General features: G+C 43.3%; 1 protein-coding gene across 1 annotated transcript in view; it reads left to right on the forward strand.

Annotated features, from left to right (window-relative positions):
- LOC140193833 (guanine deaminase-like) overlaps positions 1-19,983 on the forward strand; it is a 75,546-nt gene that overhangs the window by 10,203 nt on the left and 45,360 nt on the right. The window contains exons 4-5 of the mRNA XM_072250987.1: positions 1,081-1,168; positions 4,960-5,065. Coding sequence (XP_072107088.1) covers positions 1,081-1,168; positions 4,960-5,065 — 194 coding nt within the window. The remainder of the gene's footprint in view (positions 1-1,080; positions 1,169-4,959; positions 5,066-19,983) is intronic.

Raw genomic sequence — 19,983 nt, forward strand, 5'->3', positions numbered from 1 at the left:
AAGAAGCCAGCACCTGAGGTTCACTTTTAGAGGAAAGGAATTAAAAACACAGAGAGGCTGTTTCACTTGTGTTGAAACTTGTTTTTGACCACACTTGGAAAACTGTGCTGCATGTTACAGAACAAGTATAAATGAATAGCAGGAGCAACAAAAATGATCACAAGGTGATAGCGAAATTGAGTGTTAGAACTATCAGACTGAATGGGCTGGGGCTCCTTTCATCAGAAAAGTGAAAGGTGTAATTAGGTTAATGGAGCAATGTCTCCATTTATGGGAGATCATTGTTAATATTAAATCATGAACAAATCCAATAATGAATTCTTGAGATATTTCTTGATGTGTTGAGTGTTTATAATGGACTGGAACATTTGAGGAAAATAACAGGGATATATTTAAGGGGAAACTGCATAAACGCACAAAGAAGAAAGAGCTGGAAGGGTTTACTGAAGGTGGTGAGACAAAGAGGGATATGTGTGAAAGATAAACCCCCATACAGACTGATAGGGCCAAATGGCCTGTTCCAGAAATGAGGGGCTTCATACTTGTGGACAATTCCAAATGGCAGTGGGGTCAACAACTAGAACAGAAGGGGGTAAAGTTTACTGGTAGAAGCACCAAGGTTGACAGTGAAAAATGTTTTTACTCTCTGGAAAGTGCTCCTGGAGGTGTTAGTGAGTAGATTCAATGCTGTGTTTCAAAATTGGTCGTAGGAAAATTAAACAGGCTCATGAAGAGAGGATGGGACAGTGAGAGCAACTGAACTTCTCTTCCATAAAGTTGATACAGACTTGATGGGCTGAATGTCTTCTTCCTGCACTGTAACCTTCCCACGAAAATCTGTATAAAAACAAATGACTATAAATTCAGCTCCATCTGGTTTGCTCAGTGCATTTATATTGACACATCACAGTGAATCCAGCACTACGTTTTGCTGTATTTAGTCCAATGGATGAAGAAAGAATTTGCAGGTAACATTCTTTGCCCGTCAGTGATTTTCTGTTACTCAGACAAGAGAGAGCTTGGAAAGGGCAGAAGAGTAAGAACAAACTTCCCACTAATAACAACTTCATTATTCAACAGAAAAGAACACTGAGAAATGGCACAACTACTGCATGCTACTTTGCAACCATCCATACTGATTCATCTTTAAAGCTTTGTGACATCATTGGTAAGAGGTTTATCCCAAATCTATTCATTTCATAGATAGCAACTACACAATCTAGTGAATGTCTGCACCTGAATAGCTTTAAAGGATTTCAAAGTCAGATTCAAGTTTATTGTCAAATGCACAAGTATATAGACTCAGTGCCCACTTTATTATGTGCACCTGTATACCTGCTTGTTTATGCAAATATCTGATTAGCCAATCATGTGGCAGCAATTCGATTCATAAAAGCAGGCAGAGACAGCCGAGAGCTTCAGTTGTTGTTCAGACCAAATATCAGAATAGGGGTGGGGGCGGGGGAACGTCATCTAAGTGACTTTGACCGTGGAATGATTGTTGGTGCCAGACAGAAGCCTTAAGATCATAAGATATAGGAGCAGAATTAGGCTGTTTGGCCCATTGAGTTTGTTCCGCAGACTCCACAGAGATGTTTAATTATCTCAAAAACTGCTGACCTCCTGGGGTGTTCACACACAACAGTGTCTAGAGTTTACAGAGAATGGTGTGGAAAACACGAAAAAAAACAGAGGGTGGCAGTTTTTTGGTGAAAATGTCTTGTTAGTGAGAGAGGTCATCCACTTTGACTTTCTGCCGTTGGGCAGCAGACTATGATGCACAAAAATAAGAACAGTCAAGATGAAAAACAGTTCCCCAGGCCATTAGGCTTCTGAACTCCTGGCCGCATTGTATTCAAAGTGTCACCAGTTAATCTGTTCTGTACCCTACAATATTTAATATTAATGCATTTTAGTTTGTTATTTATGTGTAATTCATCAGTAGATTTTATCCTTACCTTCATAAGTTATCATGTGTTATGTGCTTTACGCCCTGGTTCAAAGAGACTTTGTCTTGTTTCTATATACATTATATGGTTATTAATGTTATATACATGTATGTCATTAAATGACAGTAAACTTCACTTGACTTGACTTTACTTAAGAATGGCCAGAATGAATCAAGCTGATAGGAAGGTGACAGTAACTCAAATAACCATGCATTACAACAGTGGTGTGCAGAAGAGTATCTTTGAATGAACAAGCCATTGAACCGTGAAGCGGATGGGCTAGAGCAGCAGAAAACCACGGCCATACACTCAGTGGCCACTTTATTAGGTGCAGGAGGTACCTGATGAAGTGTCACTGAATGTATATGCACACTTGCAATGAAAAAATTGCTTTCAGCAAAATCCCAGGCACAAAGCTTCACATTTACAACATTCACAAGAAAAACATAAACTGAATATACATAAGCATGTACAGTTTTTGCAAGAAAAGCACAATTACAACAGAAATTAAAGACTTTTGTAGTGCAAAGTAGTCAAAGTGATCACAGTATTGTTGTACTGAAGTTGTGATAAGAGTTTGCACAGGTTGGTTCAAGTACTGAATGGTTGAAGGGAAGTACTGTAGCTGTTCTTGAAACTGGTGTTGTGGGACATCAAGTTTCTGTACCTCCTGCCTATTGGTCTGGTCTAGATAGTGAGGATGTTTAATGATAGATGTTGCCATCTTGAGGCAATGCTTTGGGCAGATATTTTTGATGCTGGGAAGGATGTGCCATTTACTATACCAGACCAGGATACAACTCACAGTTATAAACTTTCTACAGTACATCTATAAACAATTTGTTGGAATGTTGGGTGAGAATCTAAGCCATCATGATGGCACACCATCCTTGTAATTTGTATCTGCGTGCTGGGCCCCAGATAGATCATCTGATATGTAAGTGCCCAGGAATTTAATGCTGCTGATTCTCTTTGCTACCATTTCACCAGTGTAGACTGACATAGGGTTAAGGACTACTTAACTACTTCTCTTTCAACTTAATACTGTTCTTAACCTCTGCAGTTAGACATGGTTAGCTTACGCTTCCTCCAATGAGAGAGATTTACTGAGGATTTTGAATTATTTCTTTCAAGTCCCTGTCATCATGTGCCCATAGTCTTCCCTGAGCCCTCTTTAACCAACACTCCCTTTCCATTGTAATTCCATTTGTTTAGGTTAAACATAGTTGTTTCCAAGCCTATGCTCTTGACCGCAACCAGAATTTGAAAGTTGAATATCTTATGACTAACTTCCAGGGAATCTTTTACTCTTGTGTCATTTATAAACCCTATCTCATTACTCATGAGAGGATCTTAACCTTTTTCCTGGTTGGCCCATAGCATATTGTTCTCAGAAACTATCCCAAATGCAGACACTGAATTAGTTTCTGTAGCTCTCTATTTCACCTTGATTAACCCAATTTACATGAAGGTCGAAGTCTCCCATAATAGCTCTTTTTCATGTATCACCATTGACTTACATCCTTTCCTACACCATTTAGGGTCAGTACACAATTCCTGCCAGTGTCTTTTTTTTTAACCTCTGTGCAAAGTGACACAGCATCTCCTAGGTATTCTTTCATACCCATATTTATTTTGCCTCTTATTAATAGCACTGCCCCACTATCTTCCCCTTCCTGTGTATCCTCCCTGAAAGGTAAATATCAAGCATCCAGCTTTAACCCATTACATTCATGTCCTCCTAATGAATATCAGATAATTTCCCTTCACTTTGTGCAGTTAGTTCATCTACCTTATGACAAATGTTTTATGCACTGATACTGATGCACTGTAGTTTTTTTTATGTTTTTAAAGCTCCTTAGCATTGCCTTCTTGCTAGTTTTAATCATATTACTCTTTTTTTTGTACTGCGGCCCTTGTTTTCTTTCATTCCTGTCCTCATTTTACTCTCTCCCTAGTTACATTGCTTAGGCTCATATTCGTTTGCCATTCCAGTTTAAAACTTGCCTGACAACACTGACAAACGGCCATGCCAGGGCATTATTGGTTGGTGCGGTGGAGTTTGGAGAGATGGAGAAAGGATCAGGAAAAGGGGGTCAGAACAGAGAACAAGAGCTGGAAGGGTGAGTGGTGAGCAGAGCAGTGGAGTGAGTAATTAGAGCAGTAAGCCTGAGAGCATTGGGAAGCTGGTTGACAGAAAGAATTCTGGAAGAGGGAGGAGCTAAGGAAGTGACCCAGCTAGGCTGTGGAATCTGAGACCATAGGAAGTGGTTGCACTGAATAGCATAGATGCACGTAAGGGCCGCTGAAAAAGGCTACGATGGTGGTTTTGAGGAGGAGGCACGGGAGCAGCTTGAGTCGAGCATCAAAGGTAGATTGGCCAAATGGCCAGCTTCAATCAATGAGGTAGTTTTGAAAAGTAGTCAAAATGGCAGCTAATTTACCCCGAGAAAGCTTCCACAAATTATATTATTTCATGATGTTCCTGAGGGATATACTGTGTATTTACGAGGATAGAGGGAGAACCCTGCCATTGAACATCTATGCCCACTTCATAGAGCAAAAAGAGCCTCAGTTTATGTATCATCAGTAAAAGCAGTATTTCCAACTGTGCAAAAATCCTTCAGTACCACATTATGGTATCTCAGCTCTGCTGAGTGCTCTCATTTTTGGAGAACTGAACCTTCAATATCCTTGCCTTCAGGACAGCAGGGAGCTGCTAAATTAGCCACGTCTATTGGCAGCCATTGTTCATGAAGCTCACACTGCACCAAAGGACTTCCGCATTACTGGGTGGGCAGCTTTTCAGATGATTGTTCAACTAAGGCTGTTTCTGTTCTTTGAGTTAGACACAAAGCTCCTAAGAGCTATCTTGAAGAAGAATAGGTGAGTCCTCTCTGATGCCTTCATCAGGAACGATTCCACTATGCTAGAGTAACAAAAAAGACATTTCCACCATCAGCAAACTTTGAGAAATTAGTGCTTCTTTTCTTTCTATTTTTTGATACAGATAAATTTGGCCAGCGAGCTTTTGTGGGTAAAGTATGCATGGACAATAACTTTGCTTATACTGAGTATACTGAAGCAACAGAGGAATCAGTAAAGGAAACAGAAAGGTAATGTGTTACTTCTGAGTCTCCCCAGTTTATCAAACAGAGGAACTTTCAAACAACTCCCTGTCCATTCACTTGGCAACCAAATTCCGAAGATCATCCATTGCTGTAAAGTTTATAGCAACACACACAAAATGCTGGAGGAACTCAGCAAGTCAGGCAGCGTACATGGAGAGGAATAAATTCGCTGTTTTGGGCTGAGACTGGAGGAAGTGGGAAGAAGCCAGAATAAGAAGGTGGGGGAGGTGATGGAGTACAAGCTGGAAGGTGACAGGTGAATCTAGGTGAGTGGAAGGTAAGAGGATTGGGGAGGGAGGATGAAGTGAGAAGCTAGGAGGTGATGGATGGAAAAGGTAAAGAACTGAAGGAGAAGGGATCTTATTGAAGAGGGGAGTGAACCATAGGAGAAAGGGGAGGAGGAGAGGCACCAGAGAGAGGTGATGGGCAGGTGAGAAGAAAAGGAGTAAGGGGGAGCCGGAATAGGGAATGGAAATGGAGAGAAAGGGGAGGGGAGAAATTACTAGAAGTTGGAGAAATCAATGTTCATGCCACCAGGTTGGAGGCCACCCAAACAGAATATGAGGTGTTACTCTTCCAACCTGAGAACAGTTTCATCATTACAGTAGAGGAGGTCATGGACCAATACGTGACATGGGAAAGGGGATTGGAATTAAAATGGTTGGCCACTGGGACATACTTTCTAACGTGGATGGAGTGGAGGAGCTCGACAAAGCAGTCCTTAATCTACGTCGGGTCTCACCAGTGTACAGTGAAGTTAATCTAGGTATCCTGGTCAAAATTCATCCCTCAACTGATACCTCCAGAAAGGAGTGAATGGACCAACAATTTTACATTTTGCTGATTGAGTACGGTGTGTCCTGATTGGCTGTCATGTGTCCTACAGGCAGGTGCAAAAAAGTGCTTCCTCAGCTGAAAAGAACCACTTAAATCCACATCTCTCTTTTCATTCAGTAAGGTACAACTTGAGCATTACATACAAAATGCTGGAGGAACTCAGCAGGTCAGGCAGCATCTATGGAAGTGAATAAACAGTCGATGTTTCAGGCCTAGACCCTTCTTCAGGACTGAGAAGGAAGTAGGAAGACGCCAGAATCATAAGATGGCGGGAGCTGAAGAAGCTAACTAGAAGGTGATTAGGTGAAGCCAAGTGGGAGGGGAAGGTAAACGGCTGGAGAGGAAGGAATCTAATAGGAGAGGAGAGTGGACCACAGGGGAAAGGGAAGGAGGAGGGGACACGGGAGGGGGGAGTGATAGGTCGGTGAAAAGAGGTAAGAATGGGGAATAGGGCAAGAGGGGATGGTGGCAAATTTTTTTACTGAAAGGAGAAAATCTATATTCATGGCATCACGCTGGAGGCTACCCAGATGGATTATTAGGTGTTATTCCTGCATCCTGAGGGTGGCCTTACCTGGGCACAAGAAGAGGCCGTGGACAGACGTAGCAGGACAGGAATGGGAATCGGGGTATCATACCAACAGGTTGATGCTTGAGCATTGACTGAAATGTAAAGCAGTGCTGCTGCTGTTGATATGGTTTATTGTTTTTAAGTGCTGTGGTCAGAAGTAGAGTTTCATTATTAATTATGTAGCTGAGCGTTCACTAGGATAGAAATTTGGAAATACTATACCAAAATGTTCACTCTTTGTAATCTGTTTTTGTTTTAGACTTCTGATTTTGTTTCAATTGCTAACCTCTCAGAGCTTGGCTTTATTGGGAAGAGCAGTAAGTTTACTGTCCTGGATATTGTTGGCAGGGATGACTGACCAGGGGTGAGCCACAGTGGCAGGGCCTCCAGCACTGAGTCTGACCCGGTGGTGCAGAAGGGTGGGACGGAGAAGAGGAGAGCTGTTGTCATTGGAGACTCTATAGTCAGGGGAGCAGACAGGAGATTTTGTGGACGTGAGAAGGACACCCGCATGATTTGTTGCCTCCTGGGTACCAGGGTCCGGGATGTCTCTGACCGGGTGCACGACATCCTGGTACGAGAGGGAAAGCAGCCAGAAGTTGTGATACATGTTGGTACCAACGACATAGGTAGGAAGAGGGATGAGGTCCTGAAGTGTGAGTTTTGGGAACTAGGCAGAAGGCTGAAGAACAGGACCTCAAGGATGGTGTTCTCAGGATTGCTGCCAGTGCTACGTGACAGTGATGGTAAGAATTGGAGGAGATGGCAGTTGAATGCGTGGCTGAGGAGTTGGTGCATGGAGCAGGGTTTAGATTTTTGGATCATTGGGATCTCTTCTGGGGAAGGTGGGACCTGTACAGATTGGATGGGTTGCACCTGAACTTGAGGGGGAGCAATATCCTTGCAGGTAGGTTTATTAGCATGGTTCGGGAGGGTTTAAACTAATTTGCGAAGGGGATGGGATCCGGAGTGATAGAGCAGTGAAAGAAGTGCATGGAATAAAGCCAGATCTAACACAGGGAGGCCTTGAGGAAAGAGAAGCAGAATAAACGGTGTAAAGGTAGTAAGGCAGAAGGGCTGAAGTGTGTGTACCTCAATGCAAGATGCATCAGGAACAAAGGTGATGAACTGAGAGCTTGGACACGTACATGGAATTATGATATAGTGGCCATTACAGAGACTTGGCTGGCACCGGGCAGGAACGGATTCTCAATATTCCTGGATTTCAGTGCTTTAAAAGGGATAGAGAGGGGGTAAAGGAGGAGGAGGGGTGGTATTACTGGTCAGGGATACTATTACAGCTACAGAAAATGTGGGTAATGTAGCAGGATCCTCTTTTGAGTCAGTATGGGTGGAAGTCAGGAACAGGAAGGGAGCAGTTACTCTATTGGGGGTATTCTATAGGCCCCCTGGTAGCAGCAGAGATACAGAGGAGCAGATTGGGAGACAGATTTTGGAAAGGTGTGAAAATAACAGGGTTGTTATTATCATGGGTGACTTTAACTTCCCTAATATTGATTGGCACATGATTATTTCCAAGGGTTTAGATGGGGCAGAGTTTAAGTGTGTCCAGGATGGATTCCTGTCACAGTATGTGGACAGGCTGACCAGGGGGAATGCCATACTAGATCTAGTACTAGGTAATGAACCGGGTCAGGTCACGGATCTCTCAGTGGGTGAGCATCTGGGGGACAGTGACCACCGCTCCCTGGCCTTTAGCATTATCATGGAAAAGGGTAGAATCAGAGAGGACAGGAAAATTTTTAATTGGGGAAGGGCAAATTATGAGGCTATAAGGCTAGAACTTGCGGGTGTGAATTGGGATGATGTTTTTGCAGGGAAATGTACTATGGATATGTGGTCAATGTTTAGAGATCTCTTGCAGGATGTTAGGGATAAATTTGTCCCAGTGAGGAAGATAAAGGATGGTAGGGTTGAGGAACCATGGGTGATAAGTGAGGTGAAAAATCTAGTCAGGTGGAAGAAGGCAGCATACATGAGATTTAGGAAGCAAGGATCAGATGGGTCTATTGAGGAATATAGGGAAGCAAGAAAGGAGCTTAAGAAGGGGCTGAGAAGAGCAAGAAGGGGGCATGAGAAGGCCTTGGCGAGTAAGGTAAAGGAAAACCCCAAGGCATTTTTCAATTATGTGAAGGAAAAAAGGATGACAGGGGTGAAGGTGGGACCGTTTAGAGATAAAGGTGGGAAGATGTGCCTGGAGGCTGTGGAAGTGAGCAAGGTCCTCAATGAATACTTCTCTTCGGTATTCACCAATGAGAGGGAACTTGATGATGGTGAGGACAATATGAGTGAGGTTGATGTTCTGGAGCATGTTGATATTAAGGAAGAGGAGGTGTTGGAGTTGTTAAAATACATTAGGACGGTTAAATCCCCGGGGCTGACGGAATATTCACCAGGCTGCTCCATGAGGCGAGGGAGGAGATTGCTGAGCCTCTGGCTAGGATCTTTATGCCCTCGTTGTCCATGAGAATGGTACTGGAGGATTGGAGGGAGGCAAATGTTGTCCCCTTGTTCAAAAAAGGTAGTAGGGATAGTTCGGGTAATTATAGACCAGTGAGCCTTATGTCTGTGGTGGGAAAGCTGTTGGAAAAGATTCTTAGAGATAGGATCTATGGGCATTTAGAGAATCATGGTCTGATCAGGAACAGTCAGCATGGCTTTGTGAAGGGCAGATCGTGTGTAACAAGCCTGATAGAGTTCTTTGAGGAGGTGACCAGGCATATAGATGAGGGTAGTGCAGTGGATGTGATCTATATGGATTTTAGTAAGGCACTTGACAAGGTTCCACATGGTAGACTTATTCAGAAAGTCAGGAGGCATGGGATCCAGGGAAGTTTGGCCATGTGGATTCAGAATTGGCTTGCCTGCAGAAGGCAGAAGGTCATGGTGGAGGGAGTACATTTAGACTGGAGGATTGTGACTAGTGGTGTCCCACAAGGATCTGTTCTGGGACCTCTACTTTTCGTGAGTTTTATTAACGACCTGGATGTGGGGTAGAAGGGAGGGTTGGCAAGTTTGCAGACGACACAAAGGTTGGTGGTGTTGTAGATAGTGTAGGGGATTGTTGAAGGTTGCAGAGGGACATTGATAGGATGCAGAAGTGGGCTGAGAAGTGGCAGATGGATTTCAACCCGGAGAAGTGTGAGGTTGTACACTTTGGAAGGACAAACTCCAAGGCAGAGTACAAAGTAAATGGCAGGATACTTGGTAGTGTGGAGGAGCAGAGGGATCTGGGGTTACATGTCCACAGATCCCTGAAAGTTGCCTCACAGGTAGATAGGGTAGTTAAGAAAGCTTATGGGGTACGTAGAACATAGAACATAGAATAGTACAGCGCATTACAGGCCCTTCGGCCCACAATGTTGTGCCGACCCTCAGACCCTGCCTCCCATATAACCCCCCACCTTAAATTCCTCCATATACCTGTTTAGTAGTCTCTTAAACTTCACTAGTGTATCTGCCTCCACCACTGACTCAGGCAGTGCATTGCATGCACCAACCACTCTCTGAGTAAAAAACCTTCCTCTAATATCCCCCTTGAACTTCCCACTCCTTACCTTAAAGCCATGTCCCCTTGTATTGAGCAGTGGTGCCCTAGGGAAGAGGCGCTGGCTATCCACTCTATCTATTCCTCTTATTATCTTGTACACCTCTATCATGTCTCCTCTCATCCTCCTCCTCTCCAAAGAGTAAAGCCCTAGCTCCCTTAAACTCTGATCATAACGCATACTCTCTAAACCAGGTAGCACCCTGGTAAATCTCCTCTGTACCCTTTCCAATGCTTCCACATCCTTCCTATAGTGAGGTGACCAGAACTGGACACAGTACTCCAAGTGTGGCCTAACCAGAGTTTTATAGAGCTGCATCATTACATCACGACTCTTAAACTCTATAAATAATAAATAGAACAGACCCTGAGTCATTGATGCAGTCGACCACGATACAGCCTGTCCTCAGCCAAGTGAACACTGGGGGCAGCACCGACTCCAGCCTGGACCCCGCACCTCACTGCCCCGGTGGGGTGAACCGACTTCAATGCCTCACTCATGGCGACTGCTGACAGGTGACACTGTGGCTTAAGGCCTTGAGTCCACAAATGTCCCAGAAGTTTGCAGTACTCCTGTCTATAAGTCTAAGTATGTTTTAAAAACTGATACATTTCCAGGAACTGAAGGTCTGCAAGAGGGTTTGGCGCCATGCTCCAATTGAAAGGACCATGAGTAAGAGTACACCTGGAAAGTTGTGTACAGGTCTGGACTCCCTGTGTAAAGTAGGATGTACTTACAGAGGGAGGGCAGAGAATATTCACCAGGTTGATTTCTAAGATAGTAGGTACTTTGTCTAATGAAAGAGTGAGCAGGCTGGGTCTACACTTTCTCAAGTTTGGAATTCTTGTTGGGTCTGACAGGGTAGACACAAGGATAATGTGTTCTCTGGCTGATGAGTCAGGAGTCAGCAGTTACTGTCTCACAATAAGGAGCCCAGCCATTCAGGACAGAGAAGAGAAGGAACTTCTTCACGTGGAGTCTAATGAGTTTTTTGGAATTTTCTACCAAAGGCGGCTGTCAGTGCTTGATCACAGTGTTTATTCAGGATTGATTTTTGAATATTAAGGGATCAAAGGATATGTTGGTCACACAGATTTTGCTTTGTGTCCTGCCTAATATTTATCTTGCATTAAAAATCAACAGCGTTGTCTGTGACACATTTTTGTTTCAGAGATATTGCTGTTGGCAATATTACTGTTACAGATGGCAATAATATTTCCTGCGTTATAACAGTTGCCAATTATCAACATCAGCCCTTGTACTGCTAGAATTAGATTTATCTCTGATTGACAAGTTTTAGAGTTTTACTGTGCTTGTACAATCATCTCGAACTTAAACCTCTGCTTAGTACTGTTGCATATGTAATATTTCAGTAACATCAGTGGTTCAATACTTCCATTTTTAATATCAGAGAATATACAACCTGAAATTCATACTGTCTGCAGACATCCACACAAACAAAAGAAATACCCTAAATAATGAATGACAGGAAAATGTTAGAACCCCAAAGCCCCCCTCCCTCCCATGCCCAAGCAGCAGTGAAGCATCAACTCTCTCCCGCCTGCTTCAGCAAAGCCTCTGCCTCCTCCCCCACCACCCGGCAAGCGAGCAATAGCAAAGTCCTCAAAGAGCCCATGGTCTGCAGTCCATCAAAATCCACTGTTCACCTGACAGTTCGACATGCCACAGGCTCTCTCCCACTGACAAGGGAGAGAAAGATATCACTCATGCTACAGCAAGAGGGGAGACCAGCAACTCGCTGTTTGATGTTACAGTCAGCAGCGGCACCTTTAATATTTGAGTAATATTGTAAACATATTGTTTGATTAAGCATTCTTGTTGTTTAAATAATTCATTACGGGTTATATACAAAAATAAGTGAACTGCATACATCGTGATGCCACCACCTGATATGCATGTGCCTCGCTTAAAGCAAAGAACAAAACTTAAGACTCTCATCTCTTGGCTCTCTCGTTTTCCTTTGCATTAGTTTAATGTGTTGGAGTTACGTAACATAACAAGTACCATTACTGCTGGTGGAGTAGCCCCAAAACCGGACAGAATCTGTAATTAATGTACACTTTCCACACAGTGTTCCTGCACCCTTCACTTTCAAGTACCTTGTGAGTTTTGAAATAAAAACAACAGCAGCCAAAGCATCACGGAACAGGGACAGCTAACTTAGCCTCTCCTCATCTAATCCACTGTTTGATCAGATGGATGTTGATCTGGACTTTAACTCCATACACTTTAATTAGTTAAGTACTTAATACTCTTGCCTAAAGCTATCAATGTGGAAGACTGTTTCAAGATCCCCCACTTCCCGATCCTACCTTTGCCTCCACCTAGCTCCCCATCATCCTCGTGCCCACCAGTTGCTTCAGCTTTTTGTGACAGTGTCCAGATTTTCTCTGCTCTTTGTCTGTGTCCTGACTTCACCCCTGCCTCCCTTCCCTCCCTCCCTTTCCCCCCAAAATATCCACCTCCACCCTCTTGAATTCTGTAGTTGGTGAAATATTTCAGTTTGATAATGTGTTTCCTTATTGCACCTGAAGCACTCGTTTGGAAGGATTGCAAGTCCAGTCAGTGCAAGTCATGATCGTTACCTACTTGTACAAGCATGCGAGCAATGCTGGTGAATCTGTTACAAGTGTGACTGCACTCTCGAAGTGCTCTTTTGACTGTGACATGCCTGGCCCGATGCAGGATCGTAACCTGCAGCATCAACTATTGCTTTGCCTCCACAGAGGCTGCTTGGCCCGCTGAGATCTTCCTGATGTTTATTTTCAACTTTCCAGCATCTGCTTTCCTTTATGTTCTCACAATAATCTGACTGATTTGTAAATGATTCTGAAATATTTGTTTGGGGTTAATTTTGAATGGACAATGAACACCAGCCTAGCAGTAAAATTCACCTCCCATGAACAAACAGAATACTACGTGTAAGAAGTGTAGCGGTGTTAGACAGACTCTTAAGTCAGCAAAGCATAGAAGGATAAATACTTTCTGGGATTAGTGTAAATGGACATTAAAGTTTGGTATCGGCATTTGGGTCCGAAGGGCCATTCCTTTGCTGTACAGCTCTAGGACTTTAAGTTTGAATAATAGGGAAGAATTTGTCTTCAACATGCCAAATGGACCAACCTAATTGTTGTCCGATAATCCGTCAGTGAATTATCTTGTGCTGCTTTGCTACGTTACTGGTGCTATATAGAAGCAGTGGTTGTTATATGGCCTCTCGGTTGCTAACACACTATAGGTTTTGAGAATGTTGGTTTGTAGAGTCTTCTCCATTATGTACCATGTCATATGATGTGGGCGAGCATGGTCTTCACCAGGAAAGTTCTTGGCAGGTTTGTAGAGCATAACTATTCAAAAGTTTAAATTGGGTAGCTATTGTTTGGCTGTTGCACAGGGTTTGAAGATATTGTTACACTTTGCACAGAATCATCAAAGTGGACTCATTATTTCCTGCTTCATTGCAAATATGCACCAATCAGTAAATGGGATATATGAAACTGGAAGATAGGAGAAAGTAATGTAAGTGCATATAGAATTCTCCTATAATTATAAAAAAATGATGGGCTTAGAATTCCCAGTAAATGGTGGAGCGAGGCCCTCTCCTGTAAGATTTGATGGTCTTTGTGACACAGGCATTCCTTTTTCCAAAATCAGGCATCAGATCAAAGGAACCAGCTGACGCTTCTCTGTGATTCCATTAAGTAGGTGGCAGAGCCAATCGTATTGAGGAACTCCCACAGACAGGACAGGATGTAGAAAGCAAATTTTGAATTAATATTATAAATATAATACAGAGTTCAGAATATTAATAAGACTGAAGAATGTACAAATAAATGGTCATGGTAATAACTGAAATATCACAAACCGCAAAAGAACTTTTAATATTGCTTGATATTTACCTCATGTTTGTTTGCTTCAAGGAATGGTTGATTTGGGTTTTATTGTTAAATGTAATTCATCCCATCGTCACTAGGGGAGCTCTCCTGGACGGCACACTGGCTCAGCTATTAGAGGCGCTGCCTCACAGGGCCAGTGACCTGGGTTCAGTCCTGACCTCCTGTGCTGCCTATGACGAGTTTGCACCTTTCCCCTCGGACCATGTAGGTTTCCTCGGGGTGCTCCAGTTTCCTCCCTCATCACAAAGACTTGCGGGGTGGTAGTTTAATTAGCCACTCTGAATTTCCCCAAACTTGTAGAAGACTTATAGAATCTGTTGAGAGTTGAAGGGAAATGTCGGGAGAATTTAAAAATAAGGGTTTAGTATGATTGAGTGCTTGATGGTTAGCATGGATTTAGTGGGCTGAAGGGTGGATATCTCTATATCTTCAAAGTAAATCCATCAGGTTCTTCACATCAATGAGAGAGCAGATGAGTCCTGGATTTAATGTCTCTGCTGAAAGGTGGTACCTCCTACAGCATTGCCTTGACTTGGACTCTGTTTGAATGCTACCGAAATACAGTCTCTGGTGTGGGGCATGGACGAATAGCCCTCCTAGAGCTGAGTCAAGAACAGTCGGCATTCTGCCCACTGAACCATCATAAACTGAAACAAGTTGGCTTGTTTAGCAGCTCTGTTAGTGGAATTTGCATGTTCGAACACCATCCTGGAACCTGCTCATTAAGCCAAGGTCATGTCCCTAAAACATGTATGCAATGTTCCCCTGAGGCTAGCTTCTTCACTCAGATTCATTTGGAAGTGGAATAACTGGGCAATTCCCTCTCTGTTCTTTGGGCAATGTACTGTAGATGGTGTAGATATAATCATTTACCTGCACCGATTCAGTGCTTCACAGAAAGGTGCAGATAGCCGGGTAAAAGATACTTGGCAATGTTACAAATAGAAAATGCTGGACATACTCAGCTAAGTCAGAGATGATGCAGTTCCTCCAGCTGTCCATTCCATATACAGCTGAGTAAGAAACAAGTCAAAAGTTCGGAAAGGTTGAAAGTCCTGAACTGCTGATAGAATGTCCCGATGCACTGGTAGTATAAAACTATCAAGGAGTCTGGCCAGTTCACAGAGGAGAGGAGAGGAGCAATGTTTTTCAGAGTGCTGATAGTGATGGGAGTGGAGTAACATGCACTATGCCTGGCACTAGATGAACTGAAGCGCACAGTTCCACGAGAGCTCTGAGGGCATCTTGACATTAAGCCTTAAGGCTTTGAAGGAGCTTCCTTCTCTGTTTCAGATCAATTACCACTTGACATTTTAATAGTCATGTAGCTATACTCAATGAGTTATAGTCTAATGATCACAAACAAAAAAGCAGTGATATCATCGGACAAAGTCAGCATGGATTTGTGAGAGGAAAATCATGTCTGACAAATCTCATAGAATTTTTTGAGGATGTAACTAGTAGAGTGGATAGGGGAGAACCAGTGGATGTGGTATATTTGGATTTTCAAAAGGCTTTTGACAAGGTCCCACACAGGAGATTAGTGTGCAAACTTAAAGCACACGGTATTGGGGGTAAGGTATTGATGTGGATAGGGAATTGGTTGGCAGACAAGAAGCAAAGAGTGGGAATAAACGGGACCTTTTCAGAATGGCAGGCAGTGGCTAGTGGGGTACCACAAGGCTCAGTGCTGGGACCCCAGTTGTTTACAATATATATTAATGACTTGGATGAGGGAATTAAATGCAGCATCTCCAAGTTTGCGGATGACACGAAGCTGGGCGGCAGTGTTAGCTGTGAGGAGGATGCTAAGAGGATGCCGGGTGACTTGGATAGGTTAGGTGAGTGGGCAAATTCATGGCAGATGCAATTTAATGTGGATAAATGTGAAGTTAACCACTTTGGTGGCAAAAACAGGAAAACAGATTATTATCTGAATGGTGGCTGATTAGGAAAAGGGGAGGTGCAACGAGACCTGGATGTCATTATACACCAGTCATTGAAAGTGGGCATGCTGGTACAACAGGCGGTGAAAAAGGCAAATGGTATGCTGGCGTTTATAGCAAAAGGATTCGAGTACAGGAGCAGGGAGGTACTACTGCAGTTGTACAAGGCCTTGGTGAGACCACACCTGGAGCATTGTGTGCAGTTTTGGTCCCCTAATCTGAGGAAAGACAACCTTGCCATAGAGGGAGTACAAAGAAGGTTCACCAGATTGATTCCTGGGATGGCAGGACTTTCATATGATGAAAGACTGGATGCACTAGGCTTATACTCATTGGAATTTAGAAGATTGAGGGGGGGTCTGATTAAAATGTATAAAATCCTAAAGGGATTGGACAGGCTAGATGCGGGAAGATTGTTCCCGATGTTGGGGAAGTCCAGAACAAGGGGTCACAGTTTGAGGATGAAGGGGAAGCCTTTTAGGACCGAGATTAGGAAAAACTTCTTCACACAGAGAGTGGTGAATCTGTGGAATTCTCTGCCACAGGAAACAGTTGAGGCCAGTTCATTGGCTATATTTAAGAGGGAGTTAGATATGGCCCTTGTGGCTAAAGGGATCAGGGGGTATGGAGGGAAGGCTGGTACAGGGTTCTGAGTTGGATGATCAGCCATGATCATACTGAATGGCGGTGCAGGCTCGAAGGGCCGAATGGCCTACTCCTGCACCTATTATCTATGTTTCTATGTAAACAAGAGAAAATCTGCAGATGCTGGAAATCCCTCCAGCATTTTGCGTGCATTACAATAGTTTAATGATTATTAAAATCCAGTACATTTCTGTTGGTATCTGATAAGAGTTAGGCAAACTTTCAGAGGTTGCTTTTTTCTTGGTAAATGATAAGAGTACCTGGATTAAAAATAATGAAATTCGGTCACACAGTACTGGTAAAACATGTTCAGCCCAAATGTGAATTTGGCAAGTTTATTCAGTCTGTTCATTACATTATTTCAAACTGAGTGGATGACTTCTGTTGATCACAGCAGCTTGGTTCTGTCATTTGGTATCTCTGCATAGGGGGTAGTCTGTGAGGCTTTTATTTATTTTTATTTTTGTTTATTTAGAGATACAGCATGGAATAGGCCCCTCAAGCCCTTCAATTCGCACAGCCCATCCCCCAAAATCCCTAATTTAACCCTAACCTGATCACAAGACAATTTACAATGATGGGAGGCATTGATCATGTGGATAGCCAGAGGCTTTTCCCCAGGGCTGAAATGGCTAACACGAGGGGGCATAGCTTTAAGGTGCTTGGAAGCAGGTATAAGGGGGACGTCAGAGGTAAGTTTTTTGACATCGACAGAGGTGGGTGCGTGAAATACACTGCCAGCAAAGATGGTAGAGGCGGATACAATAGGGTCTTTTAAGAGACTCTTAGATAGGTAGATGGAGTTTAGGAAAATAGAAGGCTGTGCGGTAGGGGAACTCTAGGCAGTTTCTAGAGTAGGTTACATCAGCGGTCCCCAACCACCGGGCCACAAAGCATGTGCTACCGGGCCGCGAGGAAACGACATGATTTGGCGATAGGAGTCAGCTGCACCTTTCCTCATTCCCTGTCACGCCCACTGTTGAGCTTGAACGCACGCGAGGTCATTACCCGCGCATCATCCATGTCAGCGCGGGAAGGAGATCAACTCCTCCAGCTTGCAAATGATGGCGGGCTGAAAAGTATGTTTCACATAATATCTCTGCCGGCATTCTGGATCAAAGTCAAGGCTAAATATCCTGAGGTAGCCACGAAAGCACTGAAAACGTTGCTTCCATTTCCAACATCATATCTCTGCAATAAATGCAACGAAAACTAAATTGCGGAATAGACTGGACATAAGGAACCCCCTTTGAGTATCGCTGTCTCCCATCACCCTTCGATGGGACCGTCTTGTTGCAGAACAAGCCCAGGGCTCCCACTGGTTCAGCGATATTGGTGTGTTTCAATGATTTTATATGTTTATATAGGGAAAATATGCGCTGTGTGTTTTATATCCAAATGTTACTTAAAATGTTATGATGCTATTAATTTATAAGTGACTCATATAACCATATAACAATTACGGCATGGAAACAGGCCATCTCTGCCCTTCTAGTCCATGCCGAACGCTACTCTCACCTAGTCCCACCAAACTGCACTCAGCCCATAACCCTCCATTCCTTTCCTGTCCATATACCTATCCAATTTTTCTTTAAATTATAATATCGAACCTGCCTCTACTACTTACTTCAAGCTCCCCTGTCCTCCCCTGATAATTGACTTATCACTATATTCATGCGAGGAAAATATGCGCTGTGTGTTTAATATTATATTTGTTAGATAAACCCTTTTAGAAACAAAATTGAGTGTATTAGCCACTTATCACCTATATTCCGGTCGTGATTAACACCCCACCCCCCGAACAGAATCGCCAAAAAACAATTTGTAGAAAAAAATCGGTACGTACACGCATGCGCAAGTCACGCATGCGCACTGGTGCTCGCGCAAGGCTTCATGGTCATTGTAGTCTTTCTAGGGGTAAACGCAACATATTTGACTGCTACTCCTGTCCGTTGACAGCACTACCCCGCCCCCCCGGGGTCAGCCCGTTCGCAAGAATATTGTCAATATTAAACCAGTCCACAGTGCAAAAAAGGTTGGGGACCCCTAGGTTACATGGTTGGCACAACATTGTTGGCGGAAAGGCCTGTAATGTGCTGTAGATTTTTATCTTTCTATGACTGATTAACTAAATCAGCATGTCTTTGGACTGTGGAAGGAAACTGGAAGACCCAGGGGAAACCCACACATTCCACAGGGAGGATGTACAAAGACTCCTTACAGAGGATGCTGTAATTGGACTCTGAACTCCAATGCCTTGAGTTGTAATAGCTTTGTGCTAATTGCTATGCTACTGTGGCGCTCTAATTTTATAGTCGTGTTTGTGTTAAATAGTAGCTCAGAAGCAGAATATATGTTTTTCTGATTAAACTACAATTGAACTGGGACCATACACAAAATGCTGGAGGAACTCCGCAGGCCAGGCAGCATCTATGGGAAAAAAGTACAGTCGATATTTCAGGCCAAGACTCTTCGGCAAGACCGATGCACTGTTAGCATCACAATATAACTCCACTTTTTCAATGTAAGTTGCCCAGTCTTCAATGCCACTGTCAAATGCTGTAATGGTTCCAATCATCGCCACCTTTGTTATGTTACTTTAGCCTAGTTTTCCCCTTGTTTTCTTTTTGACTCGTGTCCCTTTTGCTAGCGCAATGAGCTCACTCCATATAGATGCGTGTGTCGTTCCTTTTCATCTCCCTTCCCTCTCTTCTCCAAGTGTCATTATCAACTAAAACGCGGTGTTCCGATAAGATGTAGGTTCATAATTCTCATCGCCAATTTGTTGTGTGTGTGGCCTGTTTACACAACAATGTTATTAATAAAAATGCTGGAGACAGGAGCTAAGTTTCATGGATCTCTTCTGGCAGAATCCAAGCTCAGCACACACATACAGATCAATATGAGCCTAATAGCACATGCTCAATACGCGCCTATGCAATGACGTGTTACCAAAGCATAAAGTAGTCCCTTATTATAATGTAGGCTATACAGTACAATTTTGATGTTACTTGGTATTATTATGGAGTGCAGGAAATGGGTTTCCAGTGAGGGTGAAGGGAATGAAGCAACTTTTCTAAGGAAATTCTGAACCATCAGGATTTCTGAATCATTTGGTAGCAGAGTGCTAGACTTTTATAGGGTGATGCTGGGGCTGATGAGGTGATTCCTCTGTTTTGCAGAGCTTTCTGATTGATAGATGAATGAAATAACTTAGAGTGAGAAAACAAAGGGACATGTTAAAGCTGTGAAATACGGGTTAGAGCAGTTGCTGAGGCCAACATTCCCTCTAATCTTTTTTTACAGCTGTGCAGACCAACCATTGCTCTGTGCAGGAACTTTTTACATGGCCTGAAAACTGAACAGCACTTTAATGTTTTTTTTTGGCAATATACACATCAAACAATCACAAACCACA

Source organism: Mobula birostris, unplaced genomic scaffold, assembly GCF_030028105.1.
Source record: "Mobula birostris isolate sMobBir1 unplaced genomic scaffold, sMobBir1.hap1 scaffold_911, whole genome shotgun sequence".
NCBI classification, from domain to species: Eukaryota; Metazoa; Chordata; class Chondrichthyes; order Myliobatiformes; family Myliobatidae; genus Mobula; species Mobula birostris.